Source organism: Chiloscyllium punctatum, chromosome X, assembly GCF_047496795.1.
Source record: "Chiloscyllium punctatum isolate Juve2018m chromosome X, sChiPun1.3, whole genome shotgun sequence".
Lineage (NCBI taxonomy): Eukaryota > Metazoa > Chordata > Chondrichthyes > Orectolobiformes > Hemiscylliidae > Chiloscyllium > Chiloscyllium punctatum.
In genome coordinates this window covers 11,019,860-11,037,920 of record NC_092791.1, presented here as the reverse complement: position 1 = coordinate 11,037,920, position 18,061 = coordinate 11,019,860, and the positions used below count along the sequence as shown (strand labels likewise).

Genomic DNA, 18,061 nt, shown 5'->3' with positions numbered 1-18,061 from the left:
GACCTTGGAGTGCAGGTTCATAGCTCCTTGAAAGTGGAGTCACCGATAGGATAGTGAAGAAGGCGTTTGGTATGCTTTCCTTTTATTGGTCAGAGTATTGAGTACAGGAGTTGGGAGGTCATGTTGCGGCTGTACAGGACATTGGTTAGGCCACTGTTGGAATATTGCGTGCGATTCTGGTCTCCTTCCTATCGGAAAGATGTTGTGAAACCTGAAAGGGTTCAGAAAGATTTGCAAGGCCGTTGCCAGGGTTGGAGGGTTTGAGCTATAGGAAGAGTTGAATAGGCCGGGGCTGTTTTCCCTGGAGCGTCGGAGGCTGAGGGGTGACCTTTTAGAGGTTTATAAAATCATAGGATAAATAGACTCTCCCTGGGGTGGGAGAGTCCTGAGCTAGAGGGCATAGGTTTAGGGTGACAGGGGAAAGATATAAAAGAGACCTAAGGGCCAACTTTCTCATGCAGAGGGGAGTGTGTGTGTGTGTGAATGAGCTGCCAGAGGAAGTGGTGGAGGCTGGTACAATTACAACATATACCCATCCAAATGGGTATATGAATAGGAAGGGTTTGGAGGGATATAGGCCGGGTGCTGGCAGGTGGGACTAGATTGGATTGGGATATCTGGTCAGCGTAGATGAGGTCGACCAAAGGATCGGTTTCCAAGCTGTACATCTGACTCTATAATCTTGAATCCATTGTCAATTGTTGGGAAAAATCCATCTGGATTCACTAGTGTCCTTCAGGGAAGGAAATTGTCATCCTTACCTAGTCAGGCATACATATAACTCCCAGGCCCACAGCAATCTGGTTGGCTCCTAACCACCCTCTGCCCATCCTTCATTGCCCAATAAATGCTGGCCCAGCCAGCGATGCCCTCATCCTGTGAATGACATTTCAAAAACTATTTGCTATCCCCTGATTGAACACAGCAACCTATAACATCTGAGAGTGGTAGCATTCATGGCAAGACCCAGTGCTTTCAGAAGGAGAACAAGTTGGGCCAGAAATGAACCCAATCTGATCGAACGCTTCCAGTGCCATTTGATGGACATTGTGGCAATGGTGAAGGTCGTTCGGCCCGTTGAGCCTACTCCGCCATTAAATATGATCGGGACTGTGACCTCAAATCCACATTCCCACCTTTTCTCACCCCCTCCCCACGTAACAAGAGTTCATCTATCTTGACTTTTTAAAGCAGAGAATGCTTTTGCTTGGTCTGGTTTTATTCCCTCCTTTTTTAATGCACTGGCTCTTGTAGGAATTATCTGTGTTGGTACTGTGGTTTTTAAATTTTTTTTTGTGGGGGGTGATTTTTTTTTTGTGTAATGTTTGCCAGACCCACATCCATTTGCGGGTACTGCCAACAGCATAACGTCCTAATCTGGGGGCACTTGAACAGAGGAAAAATACTACTGGCTACTTTTCTTTGCTACCCCCCCCAATCAAATGAGGTGTTAGCGCAAACTCTGTGCCCCAACCTTCTTGAGATCCCATTTACCTATCGTCCTGCTATGGCTGACCTTCATTAGTTGCTGAACTCTGTCTGGTTTTGAAAGTGTCTGTCTCAATCAAATTTAGTTAAATGCTCTTTGGGTTGTTTGGTGATTTATGAAAGGTGTTGCACTGACACACGCCAGCTGACCTGTGCCCTGAGGAGATGTTTGCCTTTTTTTTTAGTCAGAAGATGTTTGACCTTTGACCTGGAGGCGGGAAGGGTGGTTCAGCTAGGCCATGCCTCTTTTTGAGGCCTGGTTCATTTTGGATTTGTTGAAGGTCCCTGGTTTTGATAAGCTACTTGCTGAACTTTTTTTCATTTCCAGGTTGTGTAATGGCCTTGTTTTTTGTCATTGGGATCTTGGGCAGGAGCATAATCCTGACCTGTGACTGGAGAGCCTGACCTCCTTCTTTTGAGAAGTTTCTTTTAAGATGGATGTGTCACGCCATTCCATTTAAAACCCTGTAGCCAAGCTGTTTGCTGCTTGGCTCACGCCAGAGCTCTGTACAGTCTGTCTGGTGTCAGCATTCCTGTACAATGAGTGTTTAACTTGTGCTGGGGGGGGGGGGGGGGAGAGAGAAAAATCAAACCCCTCTCCATTTACCCTTCTCAGGGGTAGCGGGGCTTGTATTTGGAGTCTGTAAAGAAAACTGTTGGATGCTTAAAAGATCTTGTCCGCGTTGCATGGATGTGTCTGCTTTTTAGATTCTTTTAATTTTGCTGTTATGGCTTAATGGTGGGTTTTGAATAACTTTTTTTGCCTTTCAGAGTGCAGAAGACCAAAGTGAATAGGGTCAGTATCCATTCCCAATGCAAATCTCTGCTGTTTTTGCAGAGTAAACATCAATGACTGGGGCCCAGCATTTATTGCCTATCCCGAGTTGTCCCTTGAGAAGGTGGTGACTGCAAGAAGGCAGCTCCATGTGCTGTAGGTTAAATGCCCTTAGGGAGGGGAATTCTAGGATTTTTGACCCAGCCAAGACTGAAGGAACAGTGACGTATTTCCAAGTCTGGATGATGAGGTGCTCTGAGGGGAACTCGCAGGGGTTGGTGTTCCTGTGCATCTGTTGCTCCTGGTCCTTGTTGAGGGGCTTTGGAGGGTGCTGTGGGAAGAACCTTGAGTTGCCAAAAGAGGTCTTTTTTTTTAAATTGAGTGTCTTCGGTCAAGGCGATGTAGAAAGAAAACTGGTTTCCATTTGTGGAATGGGGCCCAAAGTTGGGGCCACCCATAGACAGTGGCGAGAAATGAATCTGTCAGGGAATTTGGAAGATAGTGGTCCTCTCACGTGACAGATTGTGTCTCAGTCCATCCCCTACCCCTGCGTGTGCTCTGGCTTCAAGTCCCACACCAGGACTTTATAGTCAAGCAAAGTATTATTCCCAACGTGACCAAACATGTTGAGGGTCAACAGGCGAATCCTTCCGACATCTGCCAATAGCAGACCGTGAGAGTGTGAGATGTTCTTAAACAGCTTGATCAAACGGAAGGCTTCTGGTTTCAGATTAACACCATGTACTTTTGTGTTGTGGGAGGTTAGGGGTCAAACTGTGGAAAACGAGCAGCATTCTTCATCCTGTCTCGTCTTGGATGGGGAAAGTAGTCTAAACCAATTGAGGATAAAATTCTTTACCTGCAAATGTTCAGACTTTGCACATGGCTACTACGGGGAAGTGACTGCGGTAAATAGTTATGGGTCAATTTAAGAGGGAGCTGGATGAACATGAGGTAGAAAGAAACTAGGCCAACATTAGTGAGGTAAGGATGGATGGCATGACATAGTCTGGCGAAATAATCTGTCCTGCTGCTGTGAATACTTATTGATTCCCTGGGCCATAGGGAGGGAGTTTCTCCATCTCTCTCTTTATTACCTGCATACTGGGCACAAAGATATCCAGGGATGAATGACTTTTGGAGGAATCCAGGATGAAGTTAATCATGGCATTAATAGGTTTGTTTTTGTTTTTAATTTCATGGTCGTAAAAGAAAAAAATCAGCTCAAGAAAATTTTTGATTACTTTTTTTTTACTTTCCCCCAATTGGCTCTGTCTCCAAAATGGAGGCAACTGAGGATCGGATAGGAATGGGGATGAGATGTCATGGACATTTGAAAATAGTCAGCCATTCAGTCTTTCGAGCCTGCTCCCCTATTAATCATGGCTGATCAGCCAATTCCATCTCCTGTTCCCACTTTCTCCCCCGATCTCTTTTAACCCTAAGAGCTAATCTGACTCCTTGATGGGCCAAATGTCTGCTTGCCGCACTGTAGAAACTCTATTCTCTGTGTGAAGATGTTTTTCCTCATCTCAGTCCTAAATGGTTTGCCCATAATCCTTAGATTGTGACCCCCTGGTTCTGGACTTTCCCTCTTTTTTTTTTTCCCCCCCCTACCCCTCCATTGGGAGCATCCTTCCTGTGTTTACCCTGTCTGGTCCTGTTAGAATTTTATAGGTAGGAGTGGGGGAATCTCCAAGTGCGCTGGATATAGTCTTAACCTGTACAACTGCAGCAAGACAGCCCTGCTCCTGTACTCGAACCCTTTCGCTATGAAGGCCCAACATCCCATTTATCTCCTTTTTTGCCTCCTGCAGGCTTACTTACAGTAACTAACTGGTGTACAAGGGCACCCAGGTCTCACTGGACCTCCCACTTTCCCAACCTATCGCCATTCAGAGAATAATCCACCTTTACATTTCTGCTCCCAAAGTGGATAACCTCACTTATCCATATTACTACATCTGCCAGGTACGTACCCCTCACTCACTCAGTCCAAATCACAATGGAGCATCTCAACACCCTCCCTCAGCCTCTGCTGTTAAGTCTTTTAGAATGGATGCTAGCGTTTTCCCCACCATCCCGCTCTCGCAGCAGAGTTAGAGGGCCTCCAACCCATGAGGTGAAATCTCCAGGGAGCTGGCAAGCTTTGGCTGTTGGCATAGAAATAGGCAGCAGTTTGCCCGTCATGCCCTCACTGTCAAGGCCGAATATGGTTTGGAGCACTGGTGTTACCCTTTGTGGGGGTGAAGAGGTTGGAGAAGGGAGAGGCTGAAGAGCCTTGATGTGTGTGTGCTGTCACTTCTCGACTAACTCTGAATCAATCTCTTCCCCGGCCCTGCAGCAGGATGTCAGCTATTTCTCTCTTGACTGCATGGAGCCAACACGGTTGCCATGGCGACTGCTTACTAGGCTGTTCGCAGCTGTCGCTGTAATCGTCCTTTGGCGCCCAACCCTTTTCAAGAGGAACTCGACAGTGCCTTCAGCAACTCTTTGCCTTCTCTAGCCTGCTCTGCGAGGAAATATTTCTGAAGGGCATTTAGCTTTTTTTTTTCTTTCTTCAAGACAAAGTAAAGTAAGGCTTCATCTGATCACTGTCTGTGTGTGTGTGTGTGTGTGTGTGTGTGTGGCTTTTATTGTGCTGTGTCAGTGTCTGTTTTCACGTGTTGCTGCAGATAACCTCAAACCTGTTGTGCATTGACGTGGGAGGAAGCCGTTCAGCCCCTCAAACCAATTCCCACCATGTAATTAGATCTAGACTGGCCTGTATTGTAGGTACCTACCTGTTTGTGTGGGGCAGGAGAGAAGCATTGGGGTGTTTCTTTCAAGATGGGCAATGGGTGTACACCTGTTTTTTTTTTTGCTACAGATCTTTTATGTTTCTCTATTTCTTTCAGGTGGGGCATTGCTGTCCATTTGCCCATTTTTAATACTGTGATTCCCCTACTGCCCATCCTTAATTGCCCCTTGTACTAAGTGTCTTGCTCCCCCCCCCCCCCCCCCCCCATTTCAGGGGGGCAATTCAGACTCTATCATGTTGTCCTACGTAGTCTAAACCAGAATTCTGTAAGAATTGTCTTACAATCTTCTTCTCTACAGCCACCTGATGAAGGAGCAGCACTCCAAAAGCTAGTGTTTCCAAATAAACCTGTTGGACTATAACCTGGTGTTGTGATTTTTAACTTTTTAGACCAGGTAAGGGCGACAGATTTCCTTCCCTATTACTAAATGTTGCCCAAAGGACGTTGGTCAGCCCACTTGGGTTTTTCCAATGTGACTTTATTCTCACCAGTTTTTAGATTTATTAACCAAATTTAAATTCAACCAGCTGTCACATGATAGGAGTTGATCCACTGTCCTCTGAGCATTTGCCTAAGCCTCTGGGTAACTAATGCAGTGACACTACCCCTCTGCCACCCACTGAAAACCAGGGGAGAATCTGGAAGTACCTCTGACTTCTTTTTAACCTTCATATAATTGAGACTGAGTTTGGCAAATAAATAGAGCAACCTCTGATTATTAGATTACATTAACAAGCCCACACCGACCCGCCAAAGTGCAACCCACCCATACCCCTACATTCACCCCTTTTTACCTAACACTACGGGCTATGTAGCACGGCCAATTCACCTGACCTACACTGTGGGAGGAAACCAGAGCACCCAGAGGAAACCCACGCAGACACGGGGAGAACGTGCAAACTCCACACAGTCGCCTGAGGTGGGAATTGAACCCAGGTCCCTGGTGCTGTGAGATAGCAGTGCTAACCACTGTGCTGCCCATTATCCAGCATTTGATTATCTGAGTTTGGCATTACTCGGCAAGATCGCAATGTTCCAATGCTTGGCTAAATTGTTATCCGGCATTCCAATGAAATTCTTCCCACCTGTGTCCTTCGGATAGTCAAGGTTCCTCTGTAAACCAAAGATGAGGCAAGTCTTGGTGCGTCGGTACAGGGCCCTGGTGAGACTATGTTTAGAGTACGGGGTGTAGGTTTGGTCTCCTTACTCAGGAAAGGTTACGCTTGCACTGGAGGCAAGTTACAGCAGGTCTTCTGGGGATGGAGGGGTTCATCTTGAGGAAAGGTTGAGTAGATTGAACTGCAGTGAGTGTGGGGACAGAGGAATAATCTTATGTAAACATCCAAGTTTTGACTAGCTGCTGAGGGGATGTTCCAGAACCAGGGCAAAATCTGCAAGTACCTCTGACTTCTTTGTAACCTTCATATAATTGAGACTTGAGTGGGCGGCACAGTGGTTAGCACTGCTGCCTCACAGCGCCAGAGACCCGGGTTCAATTCCCGCCTCAGGCGACTGACTGTGTGGAGTTTGCACATTCTCCCCGTGTCTGCGTGGGTTTCCTCCGGGTGCTCCGGTTTCCTCCCACAGTCCGAAGATGTGCAGGTTAGGTGAATTGGCTGTGCTAAATTGCCTGTAGTGTTAGGTGGGGGTAGGTATAGGGGAATGGGTGGTTTGCGCTTCGGTGGGGCGGTGTGGACTTGTTGGGCCGAAGGGGCTGTTTCCACACTGTAACTAATCTAATCTAATACTAGGGGATCACAGTATTAAAAATGATGGGAGACCCCTTCCGTACTGAGAGAGTTGGAGAGTTTAGCTGCTCCATATCGAATGGTGTTCCTGTCACTGAATTCTTTCACTATCAACATCCTGGGGGATACTGTTGATCACATAAGCACAGCAGCCATCCAAAGCAGGTCAGATGTTAGGAAACCTGCTCACCTCCCGACTTCCCAAAGCCTGTCCCACCATCTACAAGGTGTTAAGAGTGTGATGGAATCCTCCCCACTTGCCTGGGTGGGGGCAGCCCCAATAACACTCAAGAAGCTCAACACCATCCAGGACAAAACAGCCACTTGATTGGCCCCACATCCACGAACATCCACTCCCTCCCCCCACAGTAACAGCAGTGTGTACCCTCTACAAGCTGCACTGCAGAAAATCCCCAAAGATCCTCAGACAGCACCTTCCAAACCCATAACCACTTTCTTCTCGAAGGCTGGAAAGTGGGGTGAAGGACCCAACCATATCAGCTATGATTTTAACGAATGGCAGAGTGGGCTCGAGAGGCTGACTAACTGCCACCTGTTCCTATTTTTCAATGGCCTCACAAGCTGGGGCCAGTTCTTGATTCACTGAAACGAGACAGCCCTGGTATTAGGAGTGAATTCAGGCTGATTTTAGAGAAAACACTTTGGTACATTATTTATTTTATTTTTAATGAAGTTGCCCTGAGACACTTTTGGGCAGCACTGTTATCTGTGTCTAGATGCAGCCCACATGTATTGTGATGGGTTTTTTTTTCTGCAGCTGAGCTCCAGGATTTAGAGTCTGACTCAGGCAAGGAAGAAAGCTGGAACACTATCTCTGACCCCTTTTTAAAAAAAATTTCTTCTGAGTTAAACGACAAAACATCTGAGCGATGACGACTCTTTTACCCAATCGTGCCTGTCATGTAATGGAACAGGGCCAACCAGTGAGCACCTTCTATGCCATGTCCTGTGCCCTGTTGGCCTGAGTTGCTGTGAAAATGTTGGGGGATATCCAAATCTATCTGCTGACACCTCCCACTCCCCCATAGATTTCTAGCTGGCAACCCCTGTTTGGGAGGGGGTGGGGTGGGGGGGGCTTCTGCAGTAAGTGAATCCTGGAAGGGGGCTCAAAGCATTAGGGAGTCAGATTTGTGAAGAATGAGTTTCTGGGCAAGATGGTGCCAAGCCTTGGGCAGCTGCCCTTGCATCGCCCCACCCCCAGGATTACGCACACAAGAAGGGAATGCTTCCTGTCAAATTCCTGGAATAATCGTCATCCCCTGGTGATTTCGACATGAGCTTGAGATGAGCTTCGACATTGGCTTTGCTCTGGGGTCTGGAGTCCTGAGCTGGGTGGGGTTTTTTTTAGAAAGTTGCTATCCTTCCTTTTTTTTTCCCTTCTGAGCTGCCTGTCAGTAAGTGCCCAGTGTGAGCTGGTTTTTGTGTCTGTTTTGAAGTGAATAACGTGACATTGCTCTGGGAATGAGTCCTCTTGTATCTTCAGCGCTCCGTCTCTTCCCCACCCTCCAGTAGCCAGGAATTCTACCACTGAGTGAGAGGAATGGGAGTTCTGTTCCTTTCCCCTTATTCCGACCCCCCTCCAAACCTTTTAGTGTTTGCAATGAATTAAAAATTAGCATGCTCTGTGTCTTCACAACTGGGATTGTCAAGAATCGATTTGATATTTCACGAAGAAATTGGAGGGGACAGGATTTATAAATGTTGGAAATGCATCCCAATCACTTTCCACATGTGGAAAGAGATGAACAATTCGGATGCAAGCCCTTGTCTCAAGCTGCAGTCAGCTTTGATACCACTGCTCTGTTTGCCTCTCCCTATTCAGGGTGCTGTGTATTTCCAGCAGTGACATGCCTTGTGTTCTCTTAATCCCACCACACCCCTCCACCATCTACCCCACCAGCCCTCCCACCCAGTATTCTGATTGATCCACATTGGCTCCACACCACCCATCTCCCACAATGCTCACCCAGTCTTCAAACCCCTTTTTCTCGTTTTGCCCCTCCCCATTTCTGCTGCTATCTGACCCTCTTGCCTTTTCTCCATCACCTCTCCTGCCTTTCCGACCATTCTTACTGGTGGCTGTCCCTCTTGCTCTCCAGGAATGATGCCATGGATTTTCCTCTGTTAACATCTCCTGCTTTTTCACGTCTACCTTTTTACCTTCCTGGCCAAGTTTAGAGGTGCCATTTTACCAGCCCTCCCTTTCCTTTGTGGCTGTTTCTGTACGATTTACATTTTCTGTGCAGTGCCTTGGAACACTAATCGTCCCGGTTTGATGCGTGTACCAACCAAAGCAGTTGTGATCCATTTTTGTTTTTGGTTTTCTACTTTTTGGTTCCAAACAGAATTCGGTGTTTACCAGTTCCTCGATTTTCATACTGCAGCCTGTGAAGTGGTGTTACCTTTTTTCAGCAGAATTCCTTGTTTGGTATTGTCTTCACATTTGGTTCCCTCATTTTTGTGTGGGCCTGCTGAGACAGAGAGAAACAGAATCGAGTCTGTGATCGTGGCTGATCTGATCATCTGAGATTCCCGACAGTGCGGAAAGCGGCTGTTTGGCCCTCTGGGTCGACATCGACCCACCGAAGAGCATTCCACCCCAGCCCTATTTCCTGTTGTTCAGAGCGGCTGCTCTATTCTGTGTTCTGACTTGCTTACAAATAAACTTCCGAACAGCAACGGGGACAGAACCTATTCGTGACCCGCGGACTGCCTTTTCTTCTCTCCAATTTTCCCCCACCTCCCACCCAAATTGCAGTCGCAAAAGCAGATTATACAGGTGGCTGTGGGAGCTTGCTGTGCACAAATTAACTGCGGCGTTTGCAACATGAACAGCAGTGACTACATCTCAAAAGGGCACCTCATTTGGGGGCGTCCAGTGGTCATATGGGACCGGCATCCATCGTCACGGCGATTCTGGTTTCCAGCAGGAATCTGCAGGGCAGACTTTGGAAAGATCTTCCATCCTTCGAACGACCACTTGGATTCTCACAGGGGATGCTGAGCAGTGTAACTCGAATTGGCTGTGATTGGAAGCTGATGTTTGTGGTGCTGGGACGCACCAGTGTATTGTCACTGGATGTTTTTGTTTTGGGAACGGTTGCATTTGTGGGTGCACTGACTGAGGTCTGACCCTTTTTTTTTCCCTAAAAGGTTGCTTTTTTTTTTTGAGGAGTTTGGGTTTTATGACAAGGTGAGCAGCCATAGGCTCTAGATTGAAAAGGGATGGTCCCTTCCTGCTGCGATGGTGGAATTGTTCTAACACTTCAAATTGGCGTCGTGGCAGCATTAAGTCCTTGTGATTTTAAGGGCACAGGGCCTGTCGTGTCTGTGCACTAAGTCGGTGGATGCCAAACCAATATTAGAAATTGGATTGGGTGTTGATGCTGTGTGGTTGGGGGGGGGGTGGAATGAAGCGCAAGATGCCAGTCCAAGTGTTGTTTCTTTTCTCTTTAAATGGGGGAAGGGGATCGACGGTTACTGGGAAAAGGCAGGAAAGTGGAGTTGAGGGTGATTGGATCAGCCATGACCATCATTGATAATATTCATTGTATTTTGTAACCAGATAAATGTGCGACGTGTATTGGGACTCTTTGGTGCCATCTTAAAACACAAATGAGCCAAAACACAACATAAAGGCAGAAAATAACAAAATAGTGTCTAACTTTTTACAGTCCTTCCTGTATCTCTCTCTCTCTCTCTCTCACTCTCTCTCACACGCACACACACTACCTGAGGCCTTCCTACACCCATTCATCCCAGACACTGGGAGGCGCTGAGCAGGGCAACCCAATACACTTGCTAAATCACTACGAGGAAGTGCAGACTGATTTTATGTTGGGGTGGGTGAAACCTTGTTACAAGTTCCTTCCCAAATGATGGGATTTGTGTTTTGTTTTTGCTGACATTTTGGATTGTTGCCAGCAGCTAGCTCTCGCCATAATCTTGGTGATGGCTTCACAATGTCTTGTCCCCATTAATCCGAGAAACCCTACAGTGCAGAAACAGGCCACTTGGCCCAACAAGCTCACACTGACTCTCTGAAGAGTAACTTGTTGATTTTTAAGTCTGAGAGCGCCTCATGCAAAGCGTGGGTGACCAGCGCATTCACTTGACCACATCTGCTTGGGCATTTGCTGACCCTACTGTGGTGCCCACTCCAGTGAGACTTCAGCTCTTTTTTTTTGAATAAAATGTTGAAGCCTTGTTTTCAGTTCTCCGCTGTTCGATCTCTATCTGGGTTTTGTTCTAACCTGTCTAGTATCCCCAATTTTTGTGATTCGCTGGCCTGGGCCCCATGCTCTGGAATTTCTTTCTTCTTTTATTCTCCACCCCCACCCTCCCCAGCTTGAGGTGTGGTCTCCTGATGGTTTGAGAGGGATTTTCCACTCCCCAGTGGATACTCTCGCAGGAAGGTTGTCCCGACTACCACTCTGCAAAGTGAATCAATGCTCGCTGTTGTTATATTGTGTGCATTCCAAAGTTTATAGCCTTTTTCCCACCTTCACATTTTAGTCTCCTCATTCCCTCTTTCTATTTACCTTTTTTTTTCCCCTCCTGTTTCCAAACTGCCCATGACATTTCTGATTTTTTCCCTCTCTGTCTCCTCCAAATGTGTTCGGTTGGTCCAGCTAACTGAGGTGTCTCTGCACTTTTGAGGCCTAGTCAGCAATTGACCTTAATGTTGCAGTGAGCCCCTTCTTTCTCTCTCCCCCCACTCTTGCCCTAACTCTTGTCGAGTGGGCAGGGGGCACAATTTTAACATGGAAAGGGATTGAAACTGAATTGCTCCTTCCATCTCCTGGCCCATTATTCAGTCCAACTCGCTGCTGTTCACAAGAAGAGAAGAAACCAGCAGGAGTAGGCCGAAACTTGCTCGGCCACCCTGTAATTGCCAGGGATTGGAAGCTAACTTCCAGTTTACTGTTACTGATAATATTACTAAGCAAAAAAAAAGTCCTCTGGGACATTTATATATATTTTTTTAAAAAAAGTACTTCTGTTCACCAAGTAAATCAAAGATGTTGGATATAAGAAAGAGGAAAAAATCTGTTTTCAAGCAGTGGAAGAAATGAACAACCTTTTTTTTTTCTCCATTGACCTCGAGAAGATGGGGCACTGTATTGGCAGCATTAAAGAAACCATTCAGCCTATCTGCTCCTCCATTTGATACAATTGTGGTTGATGTTTCAACCCCACCCCTCCCCTTTTTTAAATGTGTTCAACAGTGGAGGAATTCCGCCGCCCCCCGCCATGTCTCCTGATCTCGGCACTAAACTATTATCCTGAGACCTCTTTCCTCCCCCCTGTGTCCTACATAACCCCAGTCAAAGGGCAGCAATCTTTTCAGTACAGACCTGGTCCAAACCTTTCAGAATGGAGGTAAAAACAATGACTGCAGATGCTGGAAACCAAATACTGGATTAGTGGTGCTGGAAGAGCACAGCACTTCAGGCAGCATCCAACGAGCAGCTAAATCGACGTTTCGGGCAAAAGCCCTTCATCCTGATGAAAGGCTTTTGCCTGAAACGTTGATTTCGCTGTTCGTTGGATGCTGCCTGAACTGCTGTGCTCTTCCAGCACCACTAATCCCCTTTCAGAATAGATTCTGTCTCCATGAGATCCCTGCTCGTTCTGCTCAACTCCAGAGAATATCAACCCAATTTACTCCAGTCTCTCCTTTTATGGGGTCGATTTGAGTGAACTTTTGCTGTGCCACCTCCAATTTGAATGTAATCTTGAAATATGAAGACTAAATTTGCACACCACATTTCTAGATATGATCCCACCAAAGCCCTATATGATTGTAAAAGCAAGCCTTCCTTTATTTCTATATGCTCCTCCCCTTCACCTGCCTATGTGGTCATGTGTGATACGAGGGAGCTCGTGTGACCCTGGTTATGTCATGTCTGTGCCCCAGATCGAAGCAAGGTGATTCAATGTAGCTGCAGGAGCAGGATGGAGTTTCTCTCTGTGCCCCTCTGAACTTTGTACGCCTCCGATCCCTCTTCGGCTGTCTCTGGTCTAAAGAAAACAAGCTCAGCCTATCCAGTCTCTCTCTTCACACTGGGCCCAGGCAACTTCCTGGTGAATCTCCTCTGCATCCTCTCCAGTGCAATCCCATCCGTTCTGTAGTGCAGTGACCAGAACCGCACACAGTCCTCCAGCTCTGCTCTAACTAGTGTTATCTACAGCCCTATCCTAAACTCCCAGCTCTTGCGTTCCATGTGTTGGCTAATAGAGGCAAGTGCGCCATATGCCTCCTGAAGGAGAGAGAGAGAGAGACTGCGTGTGTGTCTGTAGACAATCGAAGGGCAAAAAGAGACAAAGCAGGTTTACTGGTAATTACAAAATATGGTTTAACAGTTGGAGATGCGAGCATGAAATATTGGATAAAATGATCACTAGCTTTAGTTTAAATGTCAGTTACTGGGCTCGACAGCACAGAAAAGCCCTTTCGGCCCATCGAGTCTACGCTATTCCAAATCAACCCTCTAGCTACTCTAATTCCATTCGCCAGTACTTGGCCCATCGCCTTGTATGTTTGGACATCACAAGTGACCCATCGAAGTCCTCCTTCGATGTGCTGAGGGTTTCTGCCTCTCCCACCCTGACCAGGCAGGGAGTTCCAGATTCCTCACCACCCTCTGGGGGAGACAGGTGTTTCCTCGTGTCCCCTCTAAACCTCCTGCCCCTTCCCTTAAATCTATGCTATGGTTGTGCGATATAGTCACGTGGACTTTGTGAATAAGTGGTGATAGGATTGAGTAAATGTGTGACTTCTTTGGAAACAGTCTGTTGAAATAGGCAATACCATTTTGAATGTGTACGTGAATCCCATGTGTGATTCCAGGTTTAAACACACAAACCTGAGCTTTGTGTGTCAGTGGATATCAAGGGTCAACTTGCCCTTTCACCTCCTCGAACAGCTTATCCACCTGCCTGTATTTAGAATTGCCAGCTATAATCTGTGGATTGTAATTGGGAGGGAAATGTTTACAGATGCAAAATTGGCTTAGCCGTAGAAGACAGAGGGTCGAGGGATGTTTTTCTGACTGGAGATCTGGGACCAGTAGTGCCCTGCGATGATCAGTGCTGGGAGCTTGTATATATGTAGGAGGTCTGATTTGTCAGTTTGCAGATAACATGGAAAAATTGTTGGAGTTATGGGTGGTGAGGAAGGTTGTTAAAGGTCCAGTAGGATATAGATCAGTTGGAAAGTTGGGCAGGGAAATGGCAGGTGGAGTTTAATCCTGACAAGGGTGAGGTGATGCATTTTGGGAGGTCAAATCCAAGGGGAAAGTATAGAGTAAAGGGCAGGACCCTTAGGAGCATTGATATCCCGAGGGATCGTGGGGTACAAGCCCATAGCTCCCTGAAAGGGGCAGCACAAGTGGGTAAGGTGGGAAAGAGGGCAATACAGCATGTTTACCTTCATCAGGCAGGGCACTGAGTATACAAGGTGGCAGGTCACGTTACAGCTGTATAAAACATTAGTGAGGTCACATTTGGAGCGTTGTGTGCAGTTCTGATAAAATTATCAGGGTCATGGATAGGGTGGGTGACTGGAGTGTTTTTCTTTCCCCAGGGTGGAAATGTCAAATACTAGAGGGAGTAGGTTTATGGTTTTAGGGGGTGGGGTGGGGGGGGTGACGGTGGTGAAGTGAAATGAGATGTGCAAGGAAAGCCTTTTACCCAGACCGTAGTCGATGCCTGGAACACACTGCCGAAGGGAGGTGGTAAAACCTGATACAATCGCAACATCGAACAGGCATTTACACAGACACGTGAACAGGTCGAGATTAGAGGGATATGGACTGTGTGCAGGCAGATGGGATTAGCTTCGAATGGCATCGTGGTGAGCACAGACATGGGCCGAAGGGCCTGTTCCTGTGCTGTACTGTTCTGTGTTTTTAGTGAGATGGGAAACCGAGGATTTATCATTGTAAGTCCCAGGCTGATTGAACTTGTCTGCACGATGAATGGAGTTTGACTTTGGGCCATCTTTTGTTTAACCCTGTGGGCGTGATTGCGGTGGTGCTAGGTCCCGTGCTCCAATCTGTCTTGTGTCTCCGCGCTAAAGCGAAGCATCGCTGCGTTGCAATCTTGTGTGCTCTGTGCACGCGCAACTTTCAGCTTGCGCCATTTTACCCTGAGCGTGGGGCGACCCCGGTGTTGATGTCTGGGGCGCTCTCTCTGGTATTGAGGTCTCTGGAAGTTGGCTGAAATCGGGAAGGGTGCAGGGTGGCCGGTGAGGGGTTGGGGATACAGGAAACGTTTTGATTTTGACTTTGCTTTGATTTGCCGTAAGAGGAACCATTTGAGTTTGTTTTTCTTAATTTTTTTGTGGGATCTGGGTGGCTGGCTTTTATTTTTAAAACCCTCTCCACTCCAATGAGTCCCACAAACCTGCTGCATTGTGATGGCGCCCAATTGTATTGACTGACATGAGAGCTATTATCCTAAAGTTGGCTTCTCTGCCCTGGATGGGCCTTGAGGCCACTGTAGGTGGGAGCAGAGTCCATTTGATTTCTTTTTCTGTTAGAGTCTAAAAGGCTTCTTTTTTTTCTTCTTTCAAGCGTTGAAGTGCTTTTGTAAGGATTGTTTGAAGACAAACCAAACTTGTGAGACAGATGGGGCGTGCCTGGCCTCCCTCTCCCGAATTGGGGGCGTTGAGCACGAGATCAGAGTGTGCGTGCGGCCCCAAGACTTGGTTCCACCTATCTACTGTCGGAATAACAAAGAGTATGTGACTACAATCTGCTGTTACAAAGACTTCTGCAACAACTTGGAGCTACCTCCTCCAGAAGGTAGGTTCCAGGGAAGCTCCCAGTAACTTATTACCGTACCTGCCCTCGCCCCTCTCCTGAGCTCAGGGTTCTGGCGGCCATTTTGATGTCCCCTGCTGCCACCGTCCCCTCTCCCAAGAAATGGCCAGTCCACCCTCGGCACTCCTGATTTGTGAGCTCCCATCACATTTTCCCCAGTAGCGGCTTTCCGTACGCTCCTTGGGCGATTGGTACAGCCTTTCCATGCCTGTTTTTGCCTCTGTTGTCTGGTTTCAACACTGCCTGCTGGGCAGGTCTTGCCAGCACACGCTATCAATGGATTGGTTTAGACTGGGCTAACTATGCCCAGTCTGGTGTGTTCAGCAACTGGGCACTGGGGTTTTGAAATTAAAAGCTGTTCATGTGCTCTTGTTGCTCCCATGCTGGCACCATCTCGGGTTGTCTAAGCAGCCAGAGTTTGGGCTGGGGGTGTTTTGGGGCTATGCATGTTGAGTGAGGTGACCAATTTATGACCTAGAGCCCCCTAAGCATGAAGCACTGGATTGCGAAACGAGGGCTACAGTTTGTCGCTGCTCTGGGGTGTCCTGCCAACTGAAGCCAGGGTCAACTATATACTGTGCAGTCGAGGGAGTGTGTTTGAAGCACTTGAGGGGCCCATTGACCTCCAAGCCACACCCAGCCTGCTCTGGCTCTAAAGAAGGCTGTGTCCTAGGTCTATCTAGCTCCTCAAAACACTCAACCAAGTTTGTTATATTGGCACGTGGGCATTCCTAAATTTCTGTCCAATCGCCTGTTCGGAGACATTTAGTTGAGGCCTACCTAGACCTGTATCAGGTTGGTATTTATGCATTATCCTCTTTTTTTTTTTAAATAAAACGACAAGTGAGCTGCTGTCTTGGCCAATGCGTTTTTAATAATATGTCCCCCCCCCCCCCCCCCTCAACGACTGAACGATTTGTGTAACTGTCTCTCGATCGTGCCTCTGTTTGGGAAAGCTGTGCGCAAAATGGTGGCAGTGTTTGCCTACGTGCCAACCGCAAGCGCATTTCAAGGTGGCGCATTGGTCCTGAAATATTGCAGAGGGAGCCTGCTGAGACGTGCGCTAAATGAAGGCGAATTGAGAAACCGAGACCTACTTTTGTGAAAGCATTTCATCTTGCCACTCATCAGGACAGTTTGCAAGAACACCAATTTGAAGGGAAAGCTGACATTCCTCCTGCAGGAGGATGGGAGTTCCGATTGGACTCTGGTCGAGGTGTTTCTATGAAAAAAAAAATGCCCCTATTGCTGTTGATTGACAGTTAACAGCCACACTCTGTTAAATTTTTCGTCAAGCAAATCGATGCTGCTCAGGGCAATATCTTGAAAAAGGAACCAAGAAATGGCTATTGCCCATCTTGAATTTAAACTGGCACAATATGTACCTTTTTTTTGTGTGTGTGTCTTTACTTGAGAAAATTGGCCAGATGTTCTCCCCTACTGTTGAGTGCAAACCAACATTCACTGGTCAATTGAGATTCCTACAGTTCCACGTAGGATAAGATGGGGTCTATTGGTGATGGTGTAAAAAGGCCCTGAAATATTTGTTCACCATGTAAACCTGGCACTGAAATATGGTGCATCAAAGCTATCTGTTGGATAGCCGTTAACCTGATCTGATCGTTTTCTTGTATGTCACCCCAAACCCCTGGGCTTAAAGTCTGAAAGGTGCCAAGATGTCTCAAAAAGGTTGCATGACACTGTGTGCAGCAGCAATGTTAGGAGGGGTTTGCCACCAATAGGATGGTGCCACCGAGTGTAGTGTGTGAAATTCAGTGCCAGCTATGTGGGCAGTCTGTCCCAAATTACGGACTGACCTATATCAAACAACGCATCCTAGACGAGCAGAGTACTGGCTGCACCCAACGTTAGATGGAGTTCTGCAATTGGACAATATTTGCTGGTTAATCCGGTGTGCGTAAAGCATTATGCCGATAACCCATATCGCAATATTAGTCAAGCTCGTGCATGCACCAGAAGCTACCGATCCGAATGTGAGGGGCCCACTCTTTGCATAGATAGAGAGAGAGAGAACGTGGATGTGTACTGCACCTGTTTCAACTCCACAAAATAAAATGGCAGCCATTTGCTAGTTTGTGCCTTGTCTCTCCTGAAGTTTGTCGAAGCGTGACTGTTAACTGTCAATTGCCATTGATGAGTACATTCTCCGTGGCAGCAACTTTTTTTTAAACCAATCGGAATCTGCCAACCAACCAGCGCAAACCTTTCAGGAAAAATAAGTGATGTTTCTTCACCCTCCCCCTCACTTCCCCCCCACCCCCGGCCCCGCGGTGACTACCTCCCCATTTCCTTCAGTCGGATCTACTGCTCCGAAGCCGCCATTTTGTTGTGGTGCCTCTGGGCTTGAGCTGCATGTGCGCAAATGGCAAATCGGTTTGC

General features: G+C 47.2%; 1 protein-coding gene across 2 annotated transcripts in view; it reads left to right on the top strand.

Moving 5' to 3' along the window:
* LOC140471328 (activin receptor type-1B-like) overlaps window positions 1–18,061 on the top strand; it is a 59,430-nt gene that overhangs the window by 26,924 nt on the left and 14,445 nt on the right. The window contains exon 2 of one of the 2 annotated variants that reach the window (XM_072567334.1): window positions 15,413–15,643. The exons of the other annotated variant lie outside the window; for it this stretch is intronic. Coding sequence (XP_072423435.1) covers window positions 15,413–15,643 — 231 coding nt within the window. The remainder of the gene's footprint in view (window positions 1–15,412; window positions 15,644–18,061) is intronic. 2 annotated transcript variants of the gene reach the window in all.